The 26008-nt window shown below is 38.8% G+C and overlaps 1 protein-coding gene across 9 annotated transcripts in view; it reads right to left on the reverse strand.

Annotated features, from left to right (window-relative positions):
• NBEA (neurobeachin) overlaps window positions 1–24621 on the reverse strand; it is a 457700-nt gene extending 433079 nt beyond the window's left edge. For 5 of the 9 annotated variants that reach the window (XM_033515229.1, XM_015628222.3, XM_015628200.3 and 2 more), the window contains exon 1: window positions 24166–24620. In XM_033515229.1, the coding sequence (XP_033371120.1) occupies window positions 24166–24447 (282 nt within the window). In that variant the 5' untranslated portion in view covers window positions 24448–24620. Of the gene's footprint in view, window positions 1–24165 lie in introns of all 9 variants that reach the window. The other 4 variants (XM_033515238.1, XM_019006696.2, XM_015628205.3 and 1 more) reach the window with 1 other exon arrangement.
• Between the last annotated feature and the right edge of the window lie 1387 nt (window positions 24622–26008).

Consider the following 26008-nt stretch of genomic DNA (forward strand, 5'->3'; position numbering starts at 1 on the left):
TGAGTGTGGGCACAGCTTATCCTACATGCAGAGGTTGACTGCTTCCAGCAAACAGTAATGTTGCCCTCCAGTGTTCAACACTTTCTTTTAGGAATCACTCCTAATTAATATCTCCATCAGTCTCCTTAGACATGCTCAATTATAACATCACTGAAGCAGAGAACAAAATATAAGCCTCAGGCTAGGTATTCAGTGCAGAACAGACAAACAATTAAAGACAAGGATTTAGAACTTTTTCTTGTTGTTTAAAGAGTGTTTTTTCCCATAAAACTACCATAAGAATACATAGCATATCCTACTTGGCTTTTGGTACCAAAAAGTTATTTTATAAAGCTTTTCAAGTTACAGCTTTGACAACACTTAACTGTACAAATCCATTACTCATGCTTAAAAGCCATTACTCAGATTCACACATAGCAAATGGCAGTTTTTTGAAAGATGCAAGAACAGATTATTATTTCTATCTTTTTAAAAGCACTATGACCTCTAAGGATAATGCAATAAATGAAATGGACTTCCAGTTGATACAGTCTTCAGTCTCCAAGGAAGGATATCACTGTTAGTAACTCTAGGCTTGAGATCTTATGAAAATAAGAGAACAAGCTTACTTTTTGCCTAAACAGAATTATTTTGCAATAAAAGCTTTATTATTTAAGCAAAGCTAGAAAAAAACCCAATCGACCAAGAAAAAACCCACCCACTCAAAAATGATTGCATGTGGGTCAGAAAATTAACCAAGAATAAACCCACTGATTTTAACTAGGCAACTGTCCCGTAACAAGAAACAGTACCCAGGAGACAGTTGCACAATGCAAAAATATGCACAATGCTTAAAGAGGAAAAATAACAAACTTGACGCTTCACTGATTTTATTCTAAACAGAGTCTGAAATCATATCTATTCATAGTTTTTCTATTAGAAAATTAAATATATGTTTTAAATCAAGTATAGCAAAATTGCTCAGCTAAACCAGTATAATTTGCAGAGCCAATCAAAAATAGACTGTAATAGAAAAGTCTGTGTGAAAAAAATCCAAAACTGTTGTAAAGCTCTAAGAAGAAAACAACAAAGTTCAAATCCCAGATTTGATCTGAATATGTCAGTACCACTAATACTGTAAGAAGAGAGGCAATGTTGACTACGCAACAATGGATCTCAGATTAACTGAAAATTAATCACTAGTTGATTAGGAAAATATGTGCATCACCAAATTGAAGAGATCTAATTTGGTTCCTAAATAAATGACTAATCTCTTGCGACAAGGGAAATGGAAAAAAAAGCTTTTCTAAGGTCAACTGAAAGATTCTAACTCATGCATTTTCCCATCTATATGAGAGTCCTTCTCCATCTCTTCCCCTCTGAAAAGCTATAAAATACATCTATAGAGATGACAACCTCAGATGTGGTAGCTATTACATACTCTAATCGTCACCAACTCCATTTTATCATCCCCTGATGACACATTTCAAGTTATCAGAGTCTCAGTATAAGGGCTGTCAGAGAATCCATGATGTGGCTTGATATGTTTCAAACTACACAATCTCACAATCTGGTAACAGGTGTATGACTCAGCTTCAGGAAAAGATGAGCTACTCCAAAGTATCTTTAATTACTTTTTCCACAGCCCTTCAGCAGAGTGCTTTGATCACAGGACAAGAGATGCCATCTTCTCTTTTACAAGATGGTAGTTTCGTTTTTTACTTTGCTTCATTTAGGTTTTGCTGAAACACAGAAAACTATGGTATTTCCCCATTCTGTCACATGGTGCAATCTAAATCCATCTTAATTGGTGACATCACTGTGAGCACTGATCAGTTAAGACCTATGTTAACACACTGCTTAGTAGCAGGATTAGTCTAAAAGTGCGAAAAAACCAGTAAATTTTCAAAGTGATTCAAAAATGCAGGTTAGGCTATTACAAGCAATTGAACCAAAAAGACTGAAAAAAGTTCCCCAAATTAGGAGAAGCTAAACCGATGAAGACTTATACAATCATCTAACCAGATCTACATGCAAACTGAACACACTGAAAAACAGCCACATTTTGACTACACTCAAGGTTGAACCATTAAAACCTGGGAATTTGACATACCTAGGCAAAAAAAGCCGTACTTCTCCTGCCAAGAACCAAGGAAATATAAAAAAATAGCAGCATCTTGAGATGTTGTTTAAAAATACCAGAAACAACACTTTAGTAGCTTTGTGTTTCCAAATGTCCTTACGACACAGTCATAGAAAAGAATAGGCAATCTAACATTTAAAGTATTTTAACTTTCAGAATAAAAAAAATAAGCCTATTGTGAAGTGGTAATTGAGTATATTCTCATGCCCTGTACAAGGCCAAGAAAGGAGTTCTATCTGTCTTACTTTCTAATAGTGATTGCTACACAAACATCAGGAAAAGAATTCCACTTAAATAAAAAACTTCTGATAAATCACTGAAGTTCAGTAACATCTGATATACAGTGTCATGATAACAAAGTTACAGGTAGCTAAATCCAGCCAAAAGAATTAATGTAGTACCACTACTAGATTCCGGGGATGTCACTGTAGCTACAATCTCAGCTACCTGTAAGCAACCAATGTCATCTACATCAGGCTTGTGCAAGTCTTCCAATCTAATTTTAGTAATGGCCTTTGCAAACTCCACAGGATTCTCTTTCTACTGAAAAAAATGATCAGTCATAAAATCTAGTTCTAGTAAAATACTCTCTCTTGCATCCCTACATCATTACTGCAATCATTTTTGACAAAGAGATCTATCCAGTGTCAGCAGGGCTGCAAGGCCCAGTAAGGCAGAAGGAAAACGTAAACCAGACATATAAGGTTTTGTTCCATGTATCACACACTTAAGAAGGGAGCAAGGGGAGGGAATCACAACTCACAGGACCAAACAGTATGCTTTCAAAACTAGGGGATTTAAAGCTCGGGGATTACGACTTCAGCCTGCTCCAGAAAGCTCATGAATAAGAAACCCAAAATCCCAACAGTAGCTAAGACTGAAAGGCATAATTCTAGAAAACACTTTTCACTCCAGTTAAGAACCTAAATGCTGGATGTAAAACATTTTTCAATTCACCATTTTTATTGTTTTTCTGCTTAAATACGGAGTAGTCTACTAGAAGATCTACCTAAATCAGGACTCCTTGGCTAGAAGGCGGCCTCTGAGGAAAAGAAAATGAAAGAGTCTTAAATAATGGGTAGTACAATCAAAAAATCAATAGCTCTTGAAACTTAAGAGCTAAGGCATATCACATTAAAGTGGAGAAGGTAGGTTTTAAAATAAATGCAACACAAGCACGTTTGTAATTCCTTCCCACTAAAAACATGTTAAATATATTTTATACAGGCTAACACATATTTTATGTATGTTCCAAAGCAGAAAAAAAATTAAATGAAGGAAGAAAGGAGAAATGCATCAACCAATGCCTGTGCAAAGGTGACCAATAAAAAGTCTCAGAGCCATGTTTTGCTAGTGGCTAGAGCAGCAATTGAAAAGGTCTTTATTACAAGCTCTCCCTGCTCTTTAACTCTTATCAACGCACCACTCTTGAAAAATAGTGCAGTGGGTTAGATGAATCTTTAGTGCATTTTGGCATAAACAGTGAGTTCTAAGCTAGTATTTTTTGATGAAAAAAATTAGGATTGTCAGGTGAAAGGAAATGTTTACAGTCTCGAAATAACAAAGTAAGATCTGCAGTGAAAAGAGGCACTCTGTTGAGGAATTAACAGCTGTACTGACAGACTCAGGCTACTTAGTTTTGCAGAGCACATACAAACTTCATTTGGTAAAGGCAGCACCGATTTCCTACCATTTATTTTCTTGTAGCAGACTCTAATGCATGGGTTTAAATGCATAGCAAAGCACACTCACACGAACAGAACCTTACTTCAGACAGGAGTCACAGTCAGCACGTCCTGAGGAAGACTACAGAAGGCCATGCACGTGAAGTTACATGCGTGTGATGAGACGCAACAGACAAAAAAACTGAAACACACGGAGTTCTACCTGAACATGAGAATGAAACTCCTGTGAGGGTGGCAGAGCACTGGAACAGGCTGCACAGAGAGGCTGTGGAGTCTCCTTCCCTGGAGGTATTCAAAAGCCATGTGGACACAATCCTGATTAACATGCTCAAGGGGACCCTGCCAGAGCTGGGGGGCTGGATGAGGTGACCTCCAGTGGTCTCTTCCAATATTAACTATTCTGTGATATAAAATGATGATTTTGGTCTGGCTGAGAGCAAGTTAATTTTTCTCTTAGCAGCCCTCAGAGTGCTGTACTCCATATTTGTAGCTACAAAGGTGCTGACAATAAGTGTTTTCGCTACTGCTGGGCAGAGCTGGCACAGCATCAAGGTTGTCTCTTCAACATTGTCCCCTCTCACTACCCCAACAGCCAGTGGGCTGGGGATAGGCAAGATCTTGGGATGGGACAGACAGGACAGTGTGACCCAAACTGTCCAAAGAGATATTCCATGACATATGACAACAGTTCAGCAATAAAAGCTACAAGAAAAGAAGAGGGGGGTCTTTGTTATAATGATGTTGGTCTTCCAGAGCCACTGCCATATGTGCTGCTCCCAAGAAGTGGCAGGACATTGCCATTCCTGATGGGAAGGAGAGAATATATTTTCTATTTTCCTTTCTTTCTACATGCAGGCTTTGCTTCATTAAGCTGCCTTCATCTTCATATTACAATGTGAACTTGGAGTGTCCAAATTATATTTTAGATGACTAAAATAAAAGATACTCTCTAGGAGTAGTCACAAAAGTCAAGTTGAAGAACTCCAGATCTTCAACAATAAAATATGTTTTAGTTGCTAACAGGACTAGGCTAAAATTAATTTGAACTAACTTCCTCTAAAATTCAAACCATGTGGACACTTGTGGTGGTCTTCTGAGTCCCTGGTACCAGCACTAATAGCTGATGTGGGATCTTTTCTCTCTCTGATACAGGTTATCTGAAAAACAAGACAACTCCATTTCAAAGAAGCAATCAAAGCCTAGCCATAGCTAAGTATCAACAAAGACTTGTAGGATCCTATCATGTCCAGCACTCTTCCACTAATAGTTTCACATCACTGGGTTTCCAACAGCTCATCTGCATTAGCCAATGCACTAAATTAATTCAGCAAAATAAAAAAATAAATAAATTAAAAATTAAAATTAATTCTGCAAAATATCTTGGGTCTTGTCATGCTGGAAGTTTCATAGAACAAAATTTGAATTTTCCAACTTGACAGTCATATACTAAGATATTCAAAGGAGCAACTTTTTGTAAGTCTTAATTATTTATTTTTAAATCTGTAAAGTACAAAGAAGAGTTTGTACCAAGTGAAATAGCAATCCTTGTGCAGTATCACATGATTTCACTGGAAGTATCTTTCAGAATGCATGTAAAAAGTAAAACTGCTTTCTCAAAAAAGCATTGTTATCGGATATTTTTTGACTACACACAGCCTGATAGAAAAGATAAAAAACCTCCAGGCAACCTTTTGATGTCCAATAAGGAAAATTTTACAACTTTGAATAGAATCCATTTCCATGGCTTTGTATGAAGTCTTGACACAACAGAACACAATTCTGGTATCTTCTAAACAAATACAGCTGCATCTTTAAAAACACATGATAATTTCAACACATTAGCTTGTCCTAACAAGAAGGTATTTTCCTCAGATTTAGAATACAGATGAATGCCTCTGACAGGCAGTGAACAAAACAGAAATGAATTAAACTCATCTGGGGAGAAATTCAGTCATGACCCCCACTGTGAATGAGTGATCTGATCTTCCATTCTTACTAGAGAAAAAGCCAGCTTAAGAGTAACCTACCATTAAAGCTAGGATGTTTTCCAGTGGAGACAGCAGTTCTCTCAAAAGGTGATACAAAAAATGGATTGGCAACAATCTAATGTGAAGTTCAGATCCCATTGAGGTACAACCTACTTGAAAACGCAAGCAACTTACTATGCTGGCATGGAAGGAGTGTGGAGAAAGAGGGAACACAGCAGATCAAGACAGAGCTCATGTTAAAAAGCTTCAACACAGCCAATCTTAATGCAGTTCACAGCTGAAGAAGAATCTCAATCTGATGACAACCATCACCCACAAACACAACTCATGCTTGAATCTGGAACTCATGCAACCCTTCCCAGACTTAGAGCAAGTTCAGGAAAGGAAGGTAACTAGCACATAAACTCCATTTTACAAGAAATATGAGGCTCAGATTAAAGATAGCCCTTCATCTTATAACTGAGCAGGTATTTCAGAAACACCTGAAATTTAGGATTCTAGATTTGTAAATCTAGTATTTACAAATCCTAGCTAATAGGCTTAACTGACTGAAACAACAATAACGCACTTCCCTACACAGTCCTACACAGGGTCACAGGTACTCCTCTCCTCCACTACCTACTTCAACTACATTTAAATCTCACTCACCAAGGAATTGGGAAAAATGCAAAAGAGATCGCTAACTAAGGACCTCAAGTAGACTGACTGCATACTCCACTTGAGCTCTCAACAAAAAACTGATCCCAGAGAAACAGATTCTCAAGAGGGACATGAAGGACAGACTGCAGCTTCTATTTATAGCCTCTCAGCAAATTAAATATCCATTTCTCATCTGCCAGAGAGTGCTCATATAAATATGGAATGGTTTGGATTGGAAGATACCTTTAAAGATTATCAAGTTCAACCCCTGTGTGCCATAAGCAGGGACATCTTCCAATAGACCAGCCTGCTCAAAGGCCCACCCAACCTGGCCTGGAACTCTTCCAGTGATGTGACATCCACAGCTTCTCTGGGCAACCTGTTTCAGTATCTCATTAGCATCATAGTAAAGACTTTCTGCATAATATCTAATTAAATCATTGCCCCTTGTCCACGCCCTTGTAAGAAGTCTCTCTCCAGCTCTCCTGTAAGCTCCGTTTAGTGTCAGGAAGGCTGCTGAGATCACCCTGGAGCCTTCTCTTCTCCTGGCTGAACAAATCCAGCTCTCTCAGCCTGCTCTCACAGGAGAGATGCTCCAGCCCCCAATCATCTTCATATCCCTCCTGTGGTCTTGCTCCAACAGGTTTCAATCTTCCTTACGCTGGAGGCCCCAGTATTTCTGGAGGGGTCTCATGAGAGTAGAGTAGAGAGGAATTGACCTGCTGGCCACACTCCTTGTAATGTAGCCCAGGATATGGCTGTTCTGGACTGTAAGAGCATTTTGCTGGGACATAGCAAGCTTATTGTCCAACACCTGCAAATCCCCTTCCTCCTTTAAAGGCCGATTCCAAAGCCATATGAAAAGGAAACTTCAATAGACCATAAATAGAGCTGAGACTTCCTGATACCCCGTTATTAACCCACTGTACCATCAGCTGGCTTTAAATTTTAGTTCAAAGAAAGTTAATTTAAAAGTAGTTTAAAAATAATTACTTGATTTCCAGTCAAGTGAGATTGTTTCATTACCTGTTAGCATTTGCAGTTTTGGAGTTTTTTTAGTTTGTCAATACCACTTTCATAAGAATGTTTATTTTAAGGAAATTAAAATAAAAATCATACAAAGAACAAAATCAGCCCACAATCCTGAAACTGATTTTTCACTGTTCTATATGACAAGTAAAAGCAACATAAGCACATCGATGATTTTCATGAAAGCATATTCTGCTGAAATATTCCAGCCATAAGAAATACTTAATTTTTCTGATATTGCTGAGATTATTTGAAAAGTATGGTTTTTATTTTAAGGGATGCAAAGTTAGAAATGGTTGCATATTTTTCATTTTAAATCCATTAATAAAAAAATCCAACCAAACAATTATCACAAAATCCATAAGAACAGATACAGCTTTGACGCTCATGAAAATTTAAGTACAGAATAATGTAATGTTTACTCAGGACAAAAGACTACAGTAGCCTTACTTTCATTCAATAAGCAATGATAACAACTCTCAAGAATGATTTAAAATACAATTTTGAGAAAAAATAATTTTAACTACTGATAAACTGTAACAGTGAAGCTATGGAAACTGAATTGAATGGGGCCTACAAAGACAAAAATAAAATAGGACTGAAAGCTTGTATCAGATACTTAGTTTCTGTTTCCCTTGCTAATATCCACCCCATAGTCCACAAAGAGTTATTGCAATGCATTTTCAATACTTGTTTTTCATGACAATTCAATTTTTACTTAATTTGCAAGCAAAGTCATAAACCACTATTTGATACATTTATAAGGATTATACTGACTATTACTACTGAAGATCAAAAGGAGATTTAAAAATTATATCTTATTTAAACAGTGAAGATGGGATGGGACTTAAAAAGTGAATTATTCCAAATTTCCATTCTAAAGAAAGTAAAGTCCAACTAGGTGAACAATGATAAAGGAATCACTGGCCAGTAAATGTCTAGAACAACTAACACTGCTTCACTAAACAGACATGTCCACTTTTTTATCCAGTTTTATCTTATTTAGGACAGATATGTAGCTTTTTTAGATACTTTGACTGTAAACAGTTCTGTAGAGCTCCTTCCTCTCAAAGGAGCAAATTTTCTCCACCTGTAAGTAATGTCACCAACACAGCCAACCATGAAGAACCACTTGTTGAATACAAGAGATCCAATCATGCAACATTTTTAAAAACAAGCAACCTCCTCACATTCTTGAAAGTAAATCCAAATCTTTTAAAGTATGTGAACAAAAAAACAAAAGAAATCCCCTGTACTTGGAAGGCATTAAATTAGATCTGCATGTGTTCCATCATGCCCTCCCCCAGAGCCTACAGCTGAATACATGCTTCCTCAGTTTTGACCACCAATAGTAAGAGACCTTCCATTTCAAATTTCTGTGAGCCATGATTTACCATTCTGTAATTTATCCAAAGCTATTTTTTAAAATCATTTTAACCAATGCTTGTAGTTTATCTCTTAAGACTTCAGAATCCTGTGATTAAAAACTGGGTAATAACATCTACATTAATAGTTTATTCATACCATAGAACTGCCTCCAATACTCATATTTATATTTATAATTTACTGATGCTCACTAGACACTCCATTTTCTTTCATTTTTGACATGAATTTTTAAAAAAGAAAATATGATCCAACCAAACTGTGTGTGCGCAGTTAAATGGTAGTTTGCAATTAAATGTGCCAGACATCTGTGACTTAACTGGTCCTGGACAAAGGAAAAGGAATGGCTCTGCAGTTTTGAAAGCACACAATTAAAAATTAAAAGCACACAAAATTAAACAATGTTAATCTCACCTACACAAAGAAAATATTATGTAAGCATCCATGGTATAACTACCAAATACAGATGAAGACAATCAAACGTTTCTGCGTAGAACACACACACACATATATACTAGACCCTTGGCAGTTAACCAAAACAGAAAATACTATTTGACAGTGATAAGAAGGAAGGCATTCAAACATGACCCTGATCTTTTCTTCCATGAAAAAAAGAAAAATCTTTCAGGCTTCCTCTTTAAAATATAAATCCCCCAGTAACTATGCCATGGCAGTGTAATGCTTAACATTAAATTAGTTGGGTGCATTTTGAATATACCCAGAACCGACAAACTTAAAAAATTCCCATCCATTTCTTTAATTTAAATTGTAACTTACTACTCTACCACCATAACAAATAAATGACAGTTTTCTGCTATACAAGACAATTTTAAATAACAGTAGCTGCCTGGTAAGGCTTGAAAAAGAAAACATTTAATTTCCTCTTTAACACACTTAATTGTAATATTACAAGTCAGGGTTAAACTTGTCACCCACTATGAACTTGTCATAATGAGAACAAGTTATACAGTTTTTTTTCTGTTCAACTAGGGGCTTTAAAAGCTACAGGATACAAATCCTACAAGACGCACATTCTGAGACTTCTGTGTAAAAGTCGGGCTAGCGTTTCCAGCAGGTGTGTCATACAAGGGGTGCTAGATAGTAAGAAATAATCCCAAGATGTGTAAATAAAATCTATAGAGTAAATGTAAGCATTTCCATCCATATCACATGAGAGTGTAATGTGGAATTAGTGACAAAATTTAATTTAATACAAACTGTTTACTAGTATCACTGTCCTCCAATAAGCCTTTTAATAGCTTCACATGTATGAAGAGAGACATTCAGCAATCTGCATAAGAGAACAGGCTGATTCATTTCTGTCAAACAAGAGGGGTTGTCAGAGGTAGCACTGGATTTACTAGAGCCACATGCCACTGGTGGTTCACATAACTAATCAGATTCTATTGGAGGTATCACCTATGCACCTAGGACAACCACTAGGCATAAGCCTTATTCATCACTCAAAAGTATCAATCACCTTTTTAATTATACCTCACCACTGCAAATGTCAATGCAATTAGGAATGTCCACATTTCAAAAGCTGAAAAGCAGCTGTTTGTTGAAATACAGACAATTTAATAGCAGTTTATAACGATCAATCCCTGTGTAGAACCTTAATTCTGTTTACAACTACAAATGAAAGTATTTAAGCTACAGGTTTACAGTCTCCTTATACCTGGTGGCTTATACCAAGCCACTCCATCACTGCCCTCTTTGGCTGCACAGGGGGAGAAAAATACAACAAAAGGCTCATGGGTCAAGATAAGAGCAAGAAGAGAGATCACTCAGCAATTAATATCATGGGAAAAACACACATGACTTGAGGAAACAAATTTATTAAAAATCAAGAGTAAGACAATTATAAATAAATTCAAACCTTAAAACACTTCCTCCATCCCTCTCCCTTTTTCCCAAGCTCAACTTCATTCCCAAATGCTCTCCCTCCTCACCCAAATGACAAAGAGGGTCAAGAAATACGGGCTGTCATTTGCCTGTTTCACATTCTCTCCATCACTTCTTTCTCCTTGTTCTCTTCCCAGGCTCCAGCATAGTGCCTCTCCCACGGGACACATTTCTCTGTGGTCTTCTCCAACATGGGTCCCTTCCACAAGCTACAGTTCTTACACAAAGTGTTCCAGTGGGTCCCTTCCATAGGGTGCAGTCCTTCAGGAATAGACTGCTCCAGAATGGGTCCTCCATGAGGTCACAAGTTCTGCCAAAAAACCTGCTCCACCACAGACTCTCCATGGGGCCACTCCCTCTTTGGGCATCCTTCTGCTTCCCGGTCACCAAAGGCTTCAGGTGGATCTCTGACCCCTCACAGACTTCCATGGGCTGCAGAGGAATAGCTGCCACACCATAGGCTGCACCACAGGCTGCAGGGGAATGTCTGCTCCAGCAACTGGACCACCTCCTCCCTCTCTTTGCTCAAACCTTGCTGTGTACTTGGCTGTTCTCCTCACATATTTTCAGTCCTCTCTCCAGCTGCAATCACTCCTCTGAAGTAACTTCTTTTTAAATCTGTTGCCCAGTCACTGCCACCATTGCTGATGGGTTTGTCCTGAAGCTGGCTGGCAGTGGCTCTATCAGACACAGAAGCTTCTGGCAGGTTCTCACAGAAACCACCCCTGTAGCCCCTTCAGTACCAAAGCCTGGACACATAAACCCACTACATCCTCTGAGACCAGGATTATCCATTCCAATCCCCAAAACCCACACCCTCAAAAACTGAGCATTATCCCAGACATTATCCCCATGAAGCATCATAATACAGTTTTTTAATATGAAATTTTATTCCCCAATGATCAGTTTTATTACTTAAAGTATTTTTTGTTCTACAGCTTATTTTGATACTTATACAATAGAAGACTTCGGGCAGGTCTTTGCTTTTACAAACCTATTGACCTAGAATGGTTATTCTTAAAAATATATGAGAAGAAAAAGACCATTGAAAATTATGAAAAATATTACAAGGGAAACAGAACACAAACTATGAAGCTGGAAGCTTCTTACCATACAGCAGTACCAAAATGTATTAACAATTACTGCTAAATGCCACTTTTCTCAATAACTCTCTTGGCTGTATTAATTTTTAATAATGCTCGAGTAGCCTTTAATTATGGTGTTTTAAAGATCTCATTTTGCTACACTAAGTATAGACTGTTTAGCTGGATTTCCATTTTCTAAATAAATAGAAATGCCAAAGAGTTTTTCTTAAGTTAGGATTGCTTTTAGACCACAAATCTCCCTATCTCTCAGGCAATCTTCAGGATTTCTTAAAGGAATTTTACATCAAAATTCACGTTGGCTGTACTGACAGCTGCAGCTAGGCCATATCCTGCTTGTAGTACGAAGTACGTGGTCTCCTCAACCATTCATGCTCTACAGAATGCAACATAAGAAAATTTTTAAATCCGTGGCTTTTCAAAAACTAATGCAACAAACATACATGGACATTTCAGATGGCCTGCCTAAGCAAAAACAAGCCAGTGCTTATTCTCAAACACGTTTAGGTTGCTTCACCAGCTTCTTATTAAGGGAAGTGTAAAATCTACTACAACTCCACAAGGATCATATGAGAAAGGAATTTTGAAGTAATAGTTTAAACAAGGTGTTTCCAAGATTTCTCTTGAAATCTTGGAAACACCTTCTCTTGTTTCCAAGATTTCTCCAGAAAGGATTTTGATTGTAATGACACTTCAAGACTTTTACTGTTTCTTCTGCACTTCTGGATATACCAGATTTCTGGTACAAGACACAATGTAGTAATGATCTCACACAGAATAAAATACAATATATGTGCTGCTTTCTTTTCAGAGTGGAGTAACTTCTGGATAAAACATAGCTCTGCTAACTTAAAGCAAGTTGAAAAGACAGTTGTGTCCTAAATCCTGCATGAGGAAAACTGCAATACAAGTACTTGCAGCCATTCTAACTTCAGGCTAGGACCACAAACCAAAGCTGTGACAAACGATCCAACAGCTTAAATCTAGACTATAAAAGGTATTCTCTATCTACACTCTGAAACCTCTTAACTGCATTTAATTTTAAGAGACTATTTCTTACTTAAAAAATTTCAACACAAAGCACTTTGAAATCTACATGCCAATTTAGACTCTTATATTAACAGATGGTGATAATTCCCTCTGAAACCTCAAAAATTAATAAAACATCGTGCAACAAGTCATTTCAAGGTCTCTGTAAATCCAGACAGACACTGCATCACTGAAAGAAGATAACCTGTTGTACTCAGGATTTTCCCATCACGTTGTTAGGTTTTTATTTTTTAATGTAAATCTTCCCTTTAACGGTACCATCTAAAGAACTAACAATTTTGTTAAGTTTGATACATTTCTGTTTTGTTTTTTTTTACGACTCATCTGGAAAAAAATATCACGTTCAACAGCTTAAAATCAGCCTCACTCAGCTGAAACCTCTGCTTCCCCCTTTCCCATCCTTCTTGATTAGGTGCTTAGGTACACTAAAGGCTCTTAATACATTATAAACGTATTTGTATTAGTTTGAATTAGTGGGTTTCTGAAAAAAGGAAAGTTTAAACTACAACTTCAAGTGACAAAACGGATTACAGACTTGAAAACTACTTTTTTAACTAAGACAGGACATGCAACTGAGTGGGTAGATGCAAATTTGTTCTCAATAGAGAACGAACAGAATTAACAGAGAACACAATGGAATTCAATCACATTTTACTAAGGAAAAAATTGCAAACAAACAAACAATTTTACTATAGTTCATTTTCCCTTGTTATAGGAGCATCACAGAACTACAGAACAGTTTGGGTTTGAAGAGACCTTGAGGATCATCTAATTGCAATACCCCTACCATGGGAAAGCAAATCATCCAGTAGGTTGTTCAAGCCCCATCCAATCTGGCCATGAAAGCATAAAAAAAACCTACACTAATAATATGGGAAATAATCGCAATTGTGAGCACTGGGAATAACCTGTTTCTGGGTTTTAGAAAATACCTGCAATTATCAACTTCACTGAACAACTACCCATTTTAAAGACTGCATCAGCTCCTATTCAGTGAGCACTATGTTTAAAAATGTCAAATACTGTACTGTATCAAGTATGAAAGACTGACTACCTCTCAGTGACTAAGCCTACACATTGTTCTAGTTACAATGTGTTTATTACTGTACATTATAAGTTACTTTGAATAAATGCTTGAAATGAAACATGAACTATAAAAATTTTGTTACACAATCATCTTTGTTTCATATATTACAGATTTTAAGTTGCATACAGTTATATGCACATGAAGTACTATTGAATATTTAATATATAAATCTTAGACTATATATAGTCATGAATCTATTATTTTCAACAAACCCATTGTAGAGTTTCAACAGCCTTGGTTCTATACTGAATTTTGTATTTCTATTTTTCCTTCTAACATCAAGCATCTATAGTTTTGAAAACTATGCTAACAGCTCTTCTAGTTGAATTTCATTTCATGCTAATTTGTTGAATAAGGTGGTATTTATAGTATACGTAAAGAGCCACAAAGTTTCATTAACTCAGGATTATGCCATTATCTTTGTACTTTCTCAGCAAAATATTAAATGTAGCTACATTTTATATTTCTGAAATCCAAGAAATAAGCTTACATACAACCATAACGGTGATTTGCAGAACTAACAGACAGACCTGGGTTTGTGTTTCATCCAAGACTATCTATTAACAAGCAGGCACAACAGATGAAAAGCAAATGCACACTGCTGTGGCTCACCAAGGTCTGTTTTCTTCCTTGGCTGCATGTCGTGCAAATTGTCCTTTGCTGAGCTAGGCATTGCTACATTGGATTATTTGTGGTAGATACTGCAGCTCATAATGGGAGATGAGGACGAGGATTGCTATAATTAAAAGGCTTCTCAGACTCCACCTCCCACTTTTTCTTATCTACACAAGGAGAATAAAGATCTAAATGTGTGAATGATTAAGGGATTGGAACATCTGACATACAAAGAAAGGCTGAAGAGAGCCTTATCTCTTATATCCCTGAAGAGGGATTATTTAGCCTTAAGAAGAGAAGGTTTGAAGAGATCTTAGAAATGTGTATTGTAGGGGGCGTAGGATGGGCAGGGAGTACACATAAGGATGCCAGACCCATCTCAGTGGTGTCTATGAGCCCAGGATAGCATGATAAAGTTTATTTTCAGATGGACTCAATTCACTTGACCCTTGGATAGTAGACTGAACTCTTAACAAGGTCTTGTAAGTTTACTTCTGCATTCACAAAGTGCTCTCTAAGGTATCAAAAGATGTAATGGAGACCACAATAATTCCATGAGAAATAGACTGAGGAAGTCTTTCAAATAACTTAATAAGCTATGTAAAAGTAAACAAAACAAACAAAAGACAGACTTCTGCAGGTTCTTTGAAGGTATGTATGCCATAGGTGAAGATACAGAAGCAGCAGCAAAGATTTTCAGAACCCCAAAGACTAAAATATGGGCCAAGTGCTCCACAAGTCTCTTGAGGGAAAACATAGGAATGACATAGCTCCCATCTCCTAAGCATATTGCTTGGAACACCTTATTCAATCCAATGCAGCCTTACACCAACGTTTCCCTAAGTTTCAGCTATTCAGTAGATGAATATTAACAGCCAAGAAGCTATCAGTCACAGATATGACTCATAAATACTGCACACACCTTGCCATTTACAAAAACAGGTAATTTATTTCTCTGGAACAACAGAAGGGAAAGAGAGGGTGCTGAGCTTTTATTTGAGCTCTCAAACTCACAAGAAAACAGCAAAAGCCACCAGACTTGAAAGTGAACCACAGCACTTAGTAAGGTTCTTTACCTTCTTCCTTATTCTGTAACTTAACATAGCCAAAGATGCAGCTTTCAGATGCCCCTCATTAAGTTTCATTATTGACATAAAAAATACGATTTGAAGAGTGATGAAGCTTATTTTTTTCCTTATAAAATAGGCTTTCTTCTCTTTATAGGCACAAACTCTTTTCCCATCCTCTCAACATTCCAGTTCCTGCAATTAAACAAATGCAGTTAATGTCCTTTTGCAAAGATGCTGAATCCCCAAGTCCATACGCCAGACTCACAGGAAGCTCATTCTCCCTGCATTTTCACAACTACTAGTTGAGGTTTGCTCTCATTATGAGAATGCTATGCAACTGGAGCTGACATAGCTGTGTGGCTCAATTCTGATGTGTGTGTCCTATTGGAAGGGGCAGACAGCTTTTCTCTTCTTCCAGGTATAAAAAACATACATTTGACTTTAAGCAGAAATGCAACCCTGATTTCAAAGTAATCTTTTTTTATTTTTTCTTTCTTTTTAATTACTTTTTTTTAACATTAACAGTGACATAGGGAGATTTTTTGCTCCCAATTAAACCAAGAATTTACTTTTTATTTTTTTTCGCTATGCAGCAAGCTACACTAAATATTATTGAAAATTAAGGGTAAACTCTGACTAGTCAGACATGAGCAATATGAAACAACTTGGCTTCAGCTGGTTCATTACTAGCTTGAATGCGTATTTCATGGCTACTATTCTGTATTTAATGAAAGCACATTTTATTGTTTTCTACAACTCTGTAGTAGGAGTCTGTTGCCACAGGTTTGTATAGGATCCTTTCTCAGTCAAAGCACAGGTTTTCAAATTCATATTTGTGTTTATATTCAAACTATTTTCTTTCTATGAAACAAAATTAAAAAACCAAACCTGCTATAGTGGCTCTTAAAGCAGGCAATCAAAATTCAATAAAAGTTGGAAAACTTTATGTAATTTAGTATTTGTCACAGAATATGAAGGCTTATAAAGCAAAAAGAAAAGTGAGATCACATAAAACTGATTACAATGCCTCATTGGTTTAGAAGAATCTGCTGAAAGAATGATTATTTTCATCCTTCTGTCTACACTGTCCCAGTACTACAAAAGCCATGAGGTAACAAAAAGCATGATATGAATAACAACTTCACTTATGAGTATTTTGCTGTATCTCACTTCCAGCTAATTCCAAAACTTAATACTTATTCTGCATAGTTAAGGCTTTCAACTGTGAAACAATAGGGCAGTGAAAGAAACATCATTTTGCAAAGACAGATGCCAAGCATTTGTAAGCTGTTGAGCAGCATTAGCAGTACTCACATTTATACAAGCTTTCACTGAATTGTCATGTTGGAACAATTTCAGTGATGCAACCCAATTTTAAAGCAAAGCAGGGTAGTCATATTATAGGGTTGCATTAAAATAAATGAATTGACATTGCTGGTGTAAACGTCCCTAACACCAAAACTACTTAGACTTACTTAATTACCAAAGGTTATTATTTTCCATCTACGTCAAAAGTACAAAAAAATGCTAAAATGTGAAAATTATTTAGCAGACAATCACTAGTTGGTCCGAAGTCAAGGTGCTTCTCTACTGGAAATAACAGATAATCCTTCTCTTAGATATTAATGTCATTAACAATCTTCTTAAACTGGAAGTTATGAAGTTATAGTTTAAATAGGTGAAATCCATATTAATCCTATAGTTGAAGTGGATGTTTCTATCATTAATGAAGCAATATGTGACTCTCCACAAATAAAATATTTTTAAATTTTTCATTATCTCTATGCTGATGATCATGTATCATCATACTGTATCATTGGAGTACATTGTAGTACATCTACGCCAAACTCTCACAAGACATATGTGGGAGGTAGGTCATCAAATTCAAAACTGATGTTTCAACAGATCTGCTGCCTCTGATTATAAAAGCAAGTTCTAAATTTGATTCAGACTTAAAGAAAGCTTAAAGATTCTGTCTATGCAAGAATTAATAAAGCTCCACAATGGGGTGTTTCCATAAAAATAAATAGTAACAAATGATTAAATTTCCCTAAAAAATAAATGGAACTTCATCATCATAAACACACACTACTACAGTGATCCTCTAGCCACCAGGCACACTGCATATATAATGAGGCAGCTGATACTCTTCTGTGTAAAGTACAATAAAACAGGGTACACTAATGGAAGAGCAACACAAATTAATCTGAAATAGATTTACTGAGACAGGACAAAATACTAAATTAAAAAGGTGCAGAACCAAATAATGAACAGGTAAGACTATGAGGTTGATTTAAAATAGCTTAGATAGCTTAAGTTAACATTGTGTTAATACTGTGCACAACATTTATCCGTAAAGATTCTGTATTGGTACTAACCCAATCACAGATTTCACTCCACTTTGACTAAATTCCATACAATGCAAAAGGGGAACAAATTCTTTGGTAGGAATTCAGAGATGATTATGCAGGTTTTGGGTGTTAGTTTTTGGTTGGGTTTTTTTTTAAAGATGAACTATATAAAGTGTTTAATATATTTGAGATGTATGAGTAAACACATTGAAAAGCATTAACATGAAAGAAAAAACTGCACCACAGCTTCTTAGACCAGTGTTATGGGCCATGCCCCCAACTTCTACCCCTCTGAGTGCTCATCTGAAAGCAGGGACAGGGGAAAATATGGAGGCCAGAAAGAAAGGTTAGTGTATAACTGAATACACAGCTAAATGCTTAGTCTTGTAAAACACATGGCTTAAATGGGGAATCAGGTCACAATTTCATAAAAATAGCATCTTGATAGAGAAAGGTGCTAACCCTTTGCTTGGTGAAAAGGGATAAAACACAGGTAGGGTCTCAGGAAGAAGGAGGAAAGACCACGGATTGCAGGTGTTTTTTCAATACCAGTCTCACAACTATTATTTCAGTGTGACAAAAAAAAAAGCCTCTAGGTATTCATCTCTCTTATAATCCATGAACTGAGTCCTGTAAAGACAAGTGAGAAGTAAAATAAAGATGTAAAGCTAAGAAGAAAATAGCTATTCAGAGTTAAGCATTAAGGAACACTCAGTTACATGCCAACATGACAGATTTTTAAAAGTTATCACCTATAGAAATGTATCAACCCATCATACAAGGACCACAGCAGATTCCAAGCCACCTGCTGAGATACCATTAGTGCTTTATGACCCATAAAGGACTGAAAAAACTTTTCAGCCATAAAAACCTACTATCAAAGATTAGATTAAGAAAGCCCCCCAAAAAATCAGTTCTAATAAAATAATTAAAAGAACATTCAGTCATTCCAAGATTTTCTGTAACCAAAACTAAGTTTTCCACAGAAGTATTAAAGAATGACAAGAGCTACAGTACTCTAAAATAGCTGCCCATGGAATGTTATGACAAACTCTCACATTAGATATTCTTTTTAGATATGGCTCTGGTAGCTTGTACAGCAATGTCCAAACACAGATTAGTTGGAGAGATGAGCAGGATACCAAGAGGCCAGTGGAACAGACAGTAACTTGGACTAGGACTGCCACCTTCAGTTATGTACTACCTAAACCAAAACTCACACATAAAGCAAAAAAAATCCCCTCAAAAATCCCAACTTCAAAATTTCCCCAGACTTCACTTCTTTGATTAGTACTATCTATCAGCAGAGAATGATACTCAAAATGAGAAAGCTTTCACCAAGAAAATGGAATAAGGTTCTCAAGCCTGCAAAGCTGGTTCCACAAGAAAAACGAAAGTCATATGACAGAAGCTACAGCTCAGGAGGCCCATACTTTCTCAGACAGTGTCCAATGAACAAAAGTATTTCTTTCTCCCTACATAAAAGTAGAACTGTGCCATTGGAAACAACCAAAACTGTAAATTGATTCAAAGAACTCAAACACCAAAGCCAACTACAACTTAAGAAAATCCTCAACCAACCTCTGAAGAAAAAAAGAAGTACCAAAGGAAAAAAAAAACAATAACCACCTTTCTTACACAGGCCTCCCTTTACTTTTTTCTTTATGACCACTACTACAGAAAGCCCACAGGGAGAGAAGGATCTCTCACATAATTCAACCCATTTGCTCTGAAGCTGCAAATGCCACTCCTACGAGTACACAATGTGACAGAGCACTAAGAAACGGCTTACCTCTTGTGATGGGTGACTAACACTGAAGTAGGATGGAACAGCCAAGAAAACGAGAAGAGCTAGGCAGAAGCGTGGGCTGCAGTCAACAAGAACAGAAAAAGACTTTTTGAACTAAGCCTGGTGTTTGACCTACTTCTTACAAGCACTCTCTAGCCTGACAAAACATATATAAAAGCTTTCCAGATTGCACAAGGAGAACCCTGGTCAGCTACACCTGTATCAGATTGAAATCTGCTCAAATCTGCATCACATCATCTGTTCAAGACGCACAGGCAAAACGAGCAGCATGTTTCAGCACCAGTCACAACTTTTTAGTATCATTCAGCTTCCTGTTCACCTTGCTGATTGTGCACTGCCATAGAATCAGCACTATAAAACCCAAAATCACAAATGCTAGGAAATTCAAACTGGAACAGAGAAAGGTCCCTAAAAGCTAAGAAACAATGCAACTCAAATAGTTGTGTTTGATCAAAGACAGCCAATCAAGCATCAGTTCAAAATATACACTGAAGAAAAAATTTCCAAGACCACTAAAATACTGGAAAAGCAGAGAATTGAGAAAGCAGGTCAGTAAAATAATGGTAGGAAAGACCAGTCAAGGTAAATTAAAGAAAATTAATTAATTAAAGAAAAACTAAAGTAGACAAATTAGAAGAATACAGGTAGACAGATTGACCCACTTCCACTTTAATATCACATTATCCGGAGTACACGGTGTAGAATTTTATCATAAACATCAGTCTAACAGCAACAAGCACATCTACCATGCAATAAAAACATCCTTGTCAGCACCTTAAGAAAACTAATAGAGCTGTCCAAAGGGGAAAGACCTCCTCATCAATAGAAGCATAGAACTGGTGTCAAAATATCCCCAAAGAGAAATCCCTTAGAGCAATTAGAGGATTACACTGTTTTTAAGGAAAGCCCTTTCTAGTCTGGTGCTTTGCAGTACACAAGGGTCATTGAACACACATCTCAGAGGGAGCATGCTGAGCTGGGAACTCATATTAAACCCATGGACCAAAACCAAAATAAGTACCATCACAGAAGAATGCACGTGATACAATGAGGCATTCCCTCTTATTTCCATAAATGTAAAAAGAATACAATATTCTAAAAAATCATTCTAAAAAAGCCTTCAGCTCATACATTCGTAAGACCTTGTGATCTTCACAGTACTAACACCAGCAGGTCTTTCTAAGGATAACTGAGTCCTCCCTAGGCATTGGCATATAAAAGGCTGAACCCTCTCTCCATTACATATTTTACTATAATGTTAAACACTGAAAAATAACATGGTACGAAGTGATACTACATTAAACAAGTTCACCAGTTTAACAGAACTTTAAACACAGCAAGCTCTGAGAAAACACTAAGAAAAGCATTAAGAGAAACAACTAATCTCAAACAATGGAGGCATGCCCAAGAACAAAACACTGCCTGAACTGAAAGTTCATTGTCAAAATTTGGCAAAGCTAAAAATCCAACAAGATATTAGACCAGAAAGATTTTCAACACTGTAAAAAATACACTTCCTCACCTCATACATGCAATAAATCACTATGGCCATCAGGATCAGAAAGCACTAACATGAGTTAAGTCCAAAATGCAACATTAGGGATCAGAGTGTGTGGCCACCAAAACAAAAACTTAAAGGTAAAAACTCTTCAAGAGAAACCCTAAAAGCACAACTTAACAAGAAAGAAGAGTGATGACCTCTGTAACAAGGGCACACCAGAAAAAAGTTTTGTCTTGGACATTTACTGCTGCTTCCATGCAGATGCAGGAAGAATAATTAGACTTATTTAAGCTTTACACGAAAGACAGCAATAATCTCACATAAGAAAATTTAAAAAGCATCTCCATCTTTAACTTCTGATTCTCTCTGATAATAAAATGTCTCAGCTATGCAGAATCCTTATACTAAAAAAGCTATTACCAAATGGCTTATAGCAACCCAATATGGCACAGTATAGGCTATATTTCTCTCAGAGACTTAACATATCAACTGATGAAGCAAAACAAGATCACTGTTCACTCATTATCCCACTTGAATCAAAAGTCATTCAGGATAGTACAAGTAAAGACTGGAGAAAAACAAAATAACAAAATTGCCTAACCAAATAGTTCTCTCTGCCCTCAGCTACCCTCCAAATAATGCTTCTAAAATAGAAACTGCACTTTATTTGACATTGCTACTAAAATAATACTTAATACTAATGGAGACAATGTTTAATAGTTTATGTAAATGCCATCAGCTTTACTTTGTATCTGCCATATATTCACTGCTTGTTTAACACGTGAGGAAATTAAGTTTAAAATATAAAAACATAATTTTGAAACATCTACTGCTCTGAGTAGAAAACAATTACAGATACAATACAGCATCTCTCTGCTTTGGGAGTACTGACTGTTGTATATTAGAGTCCATCTGTTAAGTAATGACTGATCCAGGATGCAACGCTGCTGCAGCAGACTCACAAGCAGTTTCACATTCTTATATGTCTCCCACTGCTGAGAGAAGTGTTAAACACTCTTGTGTTTATTCTAAAAGATAAACAATGTTTTCAGCAAGTGGAACTGATTAGTAGGTCTATCTTATATAGAGCAATGGATGTCCTCCACATAGACACCACAACATAAACTTAACCTCTCCAGCAAAGAAGTCAATGTTAATCCAGTTGCTGGTGCACTAACAGCCAGAATTAAAATGAGCTTAAATATCAGTAAGAATGAAAGAAAAAAGAAAACCAGAAAATGATTAAACATCTTTGTATCTTTCATGATCTATACTAAGGCAGTTAATAAAAAAAGTGCACGTCATTAACTTATTTTGAGTGCTACCTTTAAAGAAATGGGTAATAAACCAATGAAGTTACGATGACTTGTACCATACTTGTACAAAGAACAAAAATAAAATTTACAAGTCACATTTCAAGCTGTCAAACAGCTTGTAGAAAGGAACGGGAAATATACCGGATAACTGTTTTGGCATATTCACAGAACTATCAGTTTTAACCCTGTGTGTTCAGATAAGCCATAAATATTAAAATGATCTGACCAAATAACATCCTTCCCTGCATGCTGCAGCTTTTCCATTCAGTCTGTGCTAGGTCAAATGCAAATAACTGTGATACAGAAGAATACATCTTTTTAAAGTGTTTGAAACAAAATATATTATTTACATGACTTTGTATAAAATGATTGGAGGTTAGAAGCATTAAACTCATTTGAAACAAAGGCAGTTTCAATTAATTGCCATTCAGTTTTGAGCAGTCATTTTTCTAATCCTATTCTATGTGCAAAATTTGAGGGTATTTCATTGACTGAACTGCTTCAAAAGCTTTGCTGCAGCAAATCTTGCATTCAGGAACAGCACCAAATTGCACATAATTGAAAGTGATTCATTTTTAGATGCACTCGCTTGGCTTCTGTAGGTTCCTCAGGCTTTGGTGTAGGTAGCGCAAAAACATTAAGTCATACAGTCCTGCAGTAACTCTTTCACTCCATGAAGTGAGCAGCTGACTAAGGAGCTACATTTTAGCATCTTCTCCTTGTTTCAGCTATTTACCTCTGTACAATAGTATTTTGCAATGCACAGACCTTGGACCAAAGTAGCAACAACACTTACTTTGCAGACAAGAATGTGTCTGGGAAAGCAGGGCAGGTTATTAAGACATGGGCAACCCAATACAATACTGCAATACAACTAACTCTTTATTACAGATATTAAAGCGTATTAAATCCTTGCAAAAATCTCCCTCCTCCCCCTCCCTCTACATAAAATGCTCAACTAGCTCTGACCTAACAGGGTTAAACCCTTCACATGTTTCAGCCGCCAAGAAAAGATACCAGCTCAAGCTGGGTTTCTTAAACGTTTCTCAATTAAAAACAGATACTACATGCATGACACTCTTCTTCCCAAGACGAAGCTACCAGGTTAAAGGGCAACGTCCATAACACGAAATTGTAAATTACTTAATCTCCTAATTTTTCACCCTGTAAATTGCACACACTACACTTCTGCAGGAGGCGGCCGGGACGAGGCACTGGGAAGGGGAAGAGTGGCCTGTCTGTTCTAGGTAGGGTCCTGCCTGGAGTTTAGGGAGCGCTGAGGGGGCTTTTGTCACACGCGCGACGGACGAGGAGATGAGCAGGTCGCGGGTTTAGCGAGGAGTTTGGGAAGGAAGGATGGCCGGAGAAGGGCCGTACGCGTAGGAGGGACACGGGGCTGGGAGGATGCAGGTCCCTGTCGGGTGGGGCGCGGGGGCAGCCCCGGCAGGAGGTGGGCTGCGCGGGCCGGTGCCCGCCGGGGCGTCACCGGGGCGGGGTGCCCGGCCGCTTACCAGGTTCAGCACCGTCTCCACGATGTCCCGGTTGCTGACCTCCCCAACCTGGATGAGTCCGATGAGGACGGCGAATTTCATCCGGATATTGCGGATCGGCACCGACGGGTTAATCATCCCCGCTGGGAGCACCACGGACCCGGAGCCCGACGCCCTCAGCTCCCCCATCACCGCGACGCTGCTGCTGCCGCCGCCGCCTCCGCCGCCTCCACCGCCGGCCCCGACGGAGATGAGTCCCGCGGGCTGCGGGTCCGGCCCCGACACCGGCTTCTCGCTCGCCATTTACCCCCCGCCGTTACCGGCACCTGCCGCCGTCGCCTCCCCGCCCGGCCGGGCCGAGCCGCGCATCCACCGCAGTCGCACCCGGCGGGGCCGCAGGGAGCCGGCCCGAGGCGCCGGCACCGTCCCAGGAGCCGCTCCCCCGCTCCGCTATAATGAGGGATTATTATGGGCGCCGATGCCCCGTTAGCCGAGGGCTGCCCGGCCGGGGCCGCCTCCCCGCCGCGGGGCCGGGGGCGCGGGCGGCGCCGAGCGCGGTGCGGCCCGGCGGGGGCGAGCGGCGCGCGGGGCGGACGGCGGCGCGAGCGATGCCGCTGCCGCTGTTGTTGTGGAGCCGAACCCGCCGCCGCTCACGCCGCCATGTTGCCGCCCCCTGCCTGCGGTAGCCGCCAGGGCGCCTGCGCCGAGCCCGTCGGGGGAGTGGCCGGGCCGGGCCCCCCCAGCCGGCCGGGGCACAGGTGAGCAGGTGCGCGGGGCCGCCGCCTCCCGCCCGTGCGCCGCGGGCCGCCGCCCTCCCGCTCGGGGAGATCTCGCAAGGAAGGGACGGGGTGGAGCCCCCCGTGCGCCCGCCCGGCCGCGCCCCGCCGCCCGAGGGCGCCCCCTGCGGGCGGGGCGGGTGGCGGCGCCGCACGGCCGGGGCTGCGGTGACGGCAGGTGCCGCCTCCTCGGGTGGGCTGCCCCCGGCCCCACGGGCACGGCCGTGCCGCGCCCCCCGGACACTGTTCTTCCTTAGCGGTGGTGGTGGTGGTGGTCCATGCGGTGATGTCCAATCAACATCACTTTTCCCAAGCCCTTTGGTTGCAGTGATGCTCATGGCAATGAGCATTTTTGTCAGGTGTCTCCAGTATGAGAGAAACAGAAGTACCCGCGGCGCCTTGAGGATACTCAGATTATTTTAATAGTTGTTGTATGTATTGAATAAAGTTGTATACATTTGCTCTATGTGTGTTTGGGTTAATCCATACTATTAAAAAAGACCGTCATGGTTTCATAGTGACTCTCATCACAAAGTTTGATTTTAGAACAAAGCTTGCCCCCTGGTCATAGAATACTTTTTATCATAACTCTTCTGTAGCCCCAAACTTGGGGTTTTGGCTGGATTGCTGGCCCTCCTTACAGCCAGCTCTAGGTAATAAACTGCAAAAACACGATGAATCAGCAAAACTGGATCAGTACATCCTTACTTACTGCAGCTGCTGTAAGCTCCACCAAAGGAAGGAGGATACTTCAGCTCTGTACTAAGATGCATTTGCTCTGTCTTAGAGATACATTTACTTTTTGCCAAAGTTCATAGGTGCTTGTCAGTATGTGTTTCAGATATATAGACATGACTAAAACAGTGGTTAGCTGTGAAACACAGAACCAACATTGTTTCAGGAAGCTGCAAAAGATGAGAAGAAAATCCAAAAGGTCATTAATGAGAGATAAGAAAGCACAACACTCTCCTGGAAGAAATTCCTTTACAATTTGCACCAGCCACAAGCAGTCCTGTCTGATTCATAATAAAGGTGTACTTTCATTTTTTATATTCATGGAGGTGCCAAAGGTTCCATTCTCACCATCC

The sequence above is a fragment of the Parus major genome, chromosome 1, assembly GCF_001522545.3.
Source record: "Parus major isolate Abel chromosome 1, Parus_major1.1, whole genome shotgun sequence".
NCBI lineage: Eukaryota > Metazoa > Chordata > Aves > Passeriformes > Paridae > Parus > Parus major.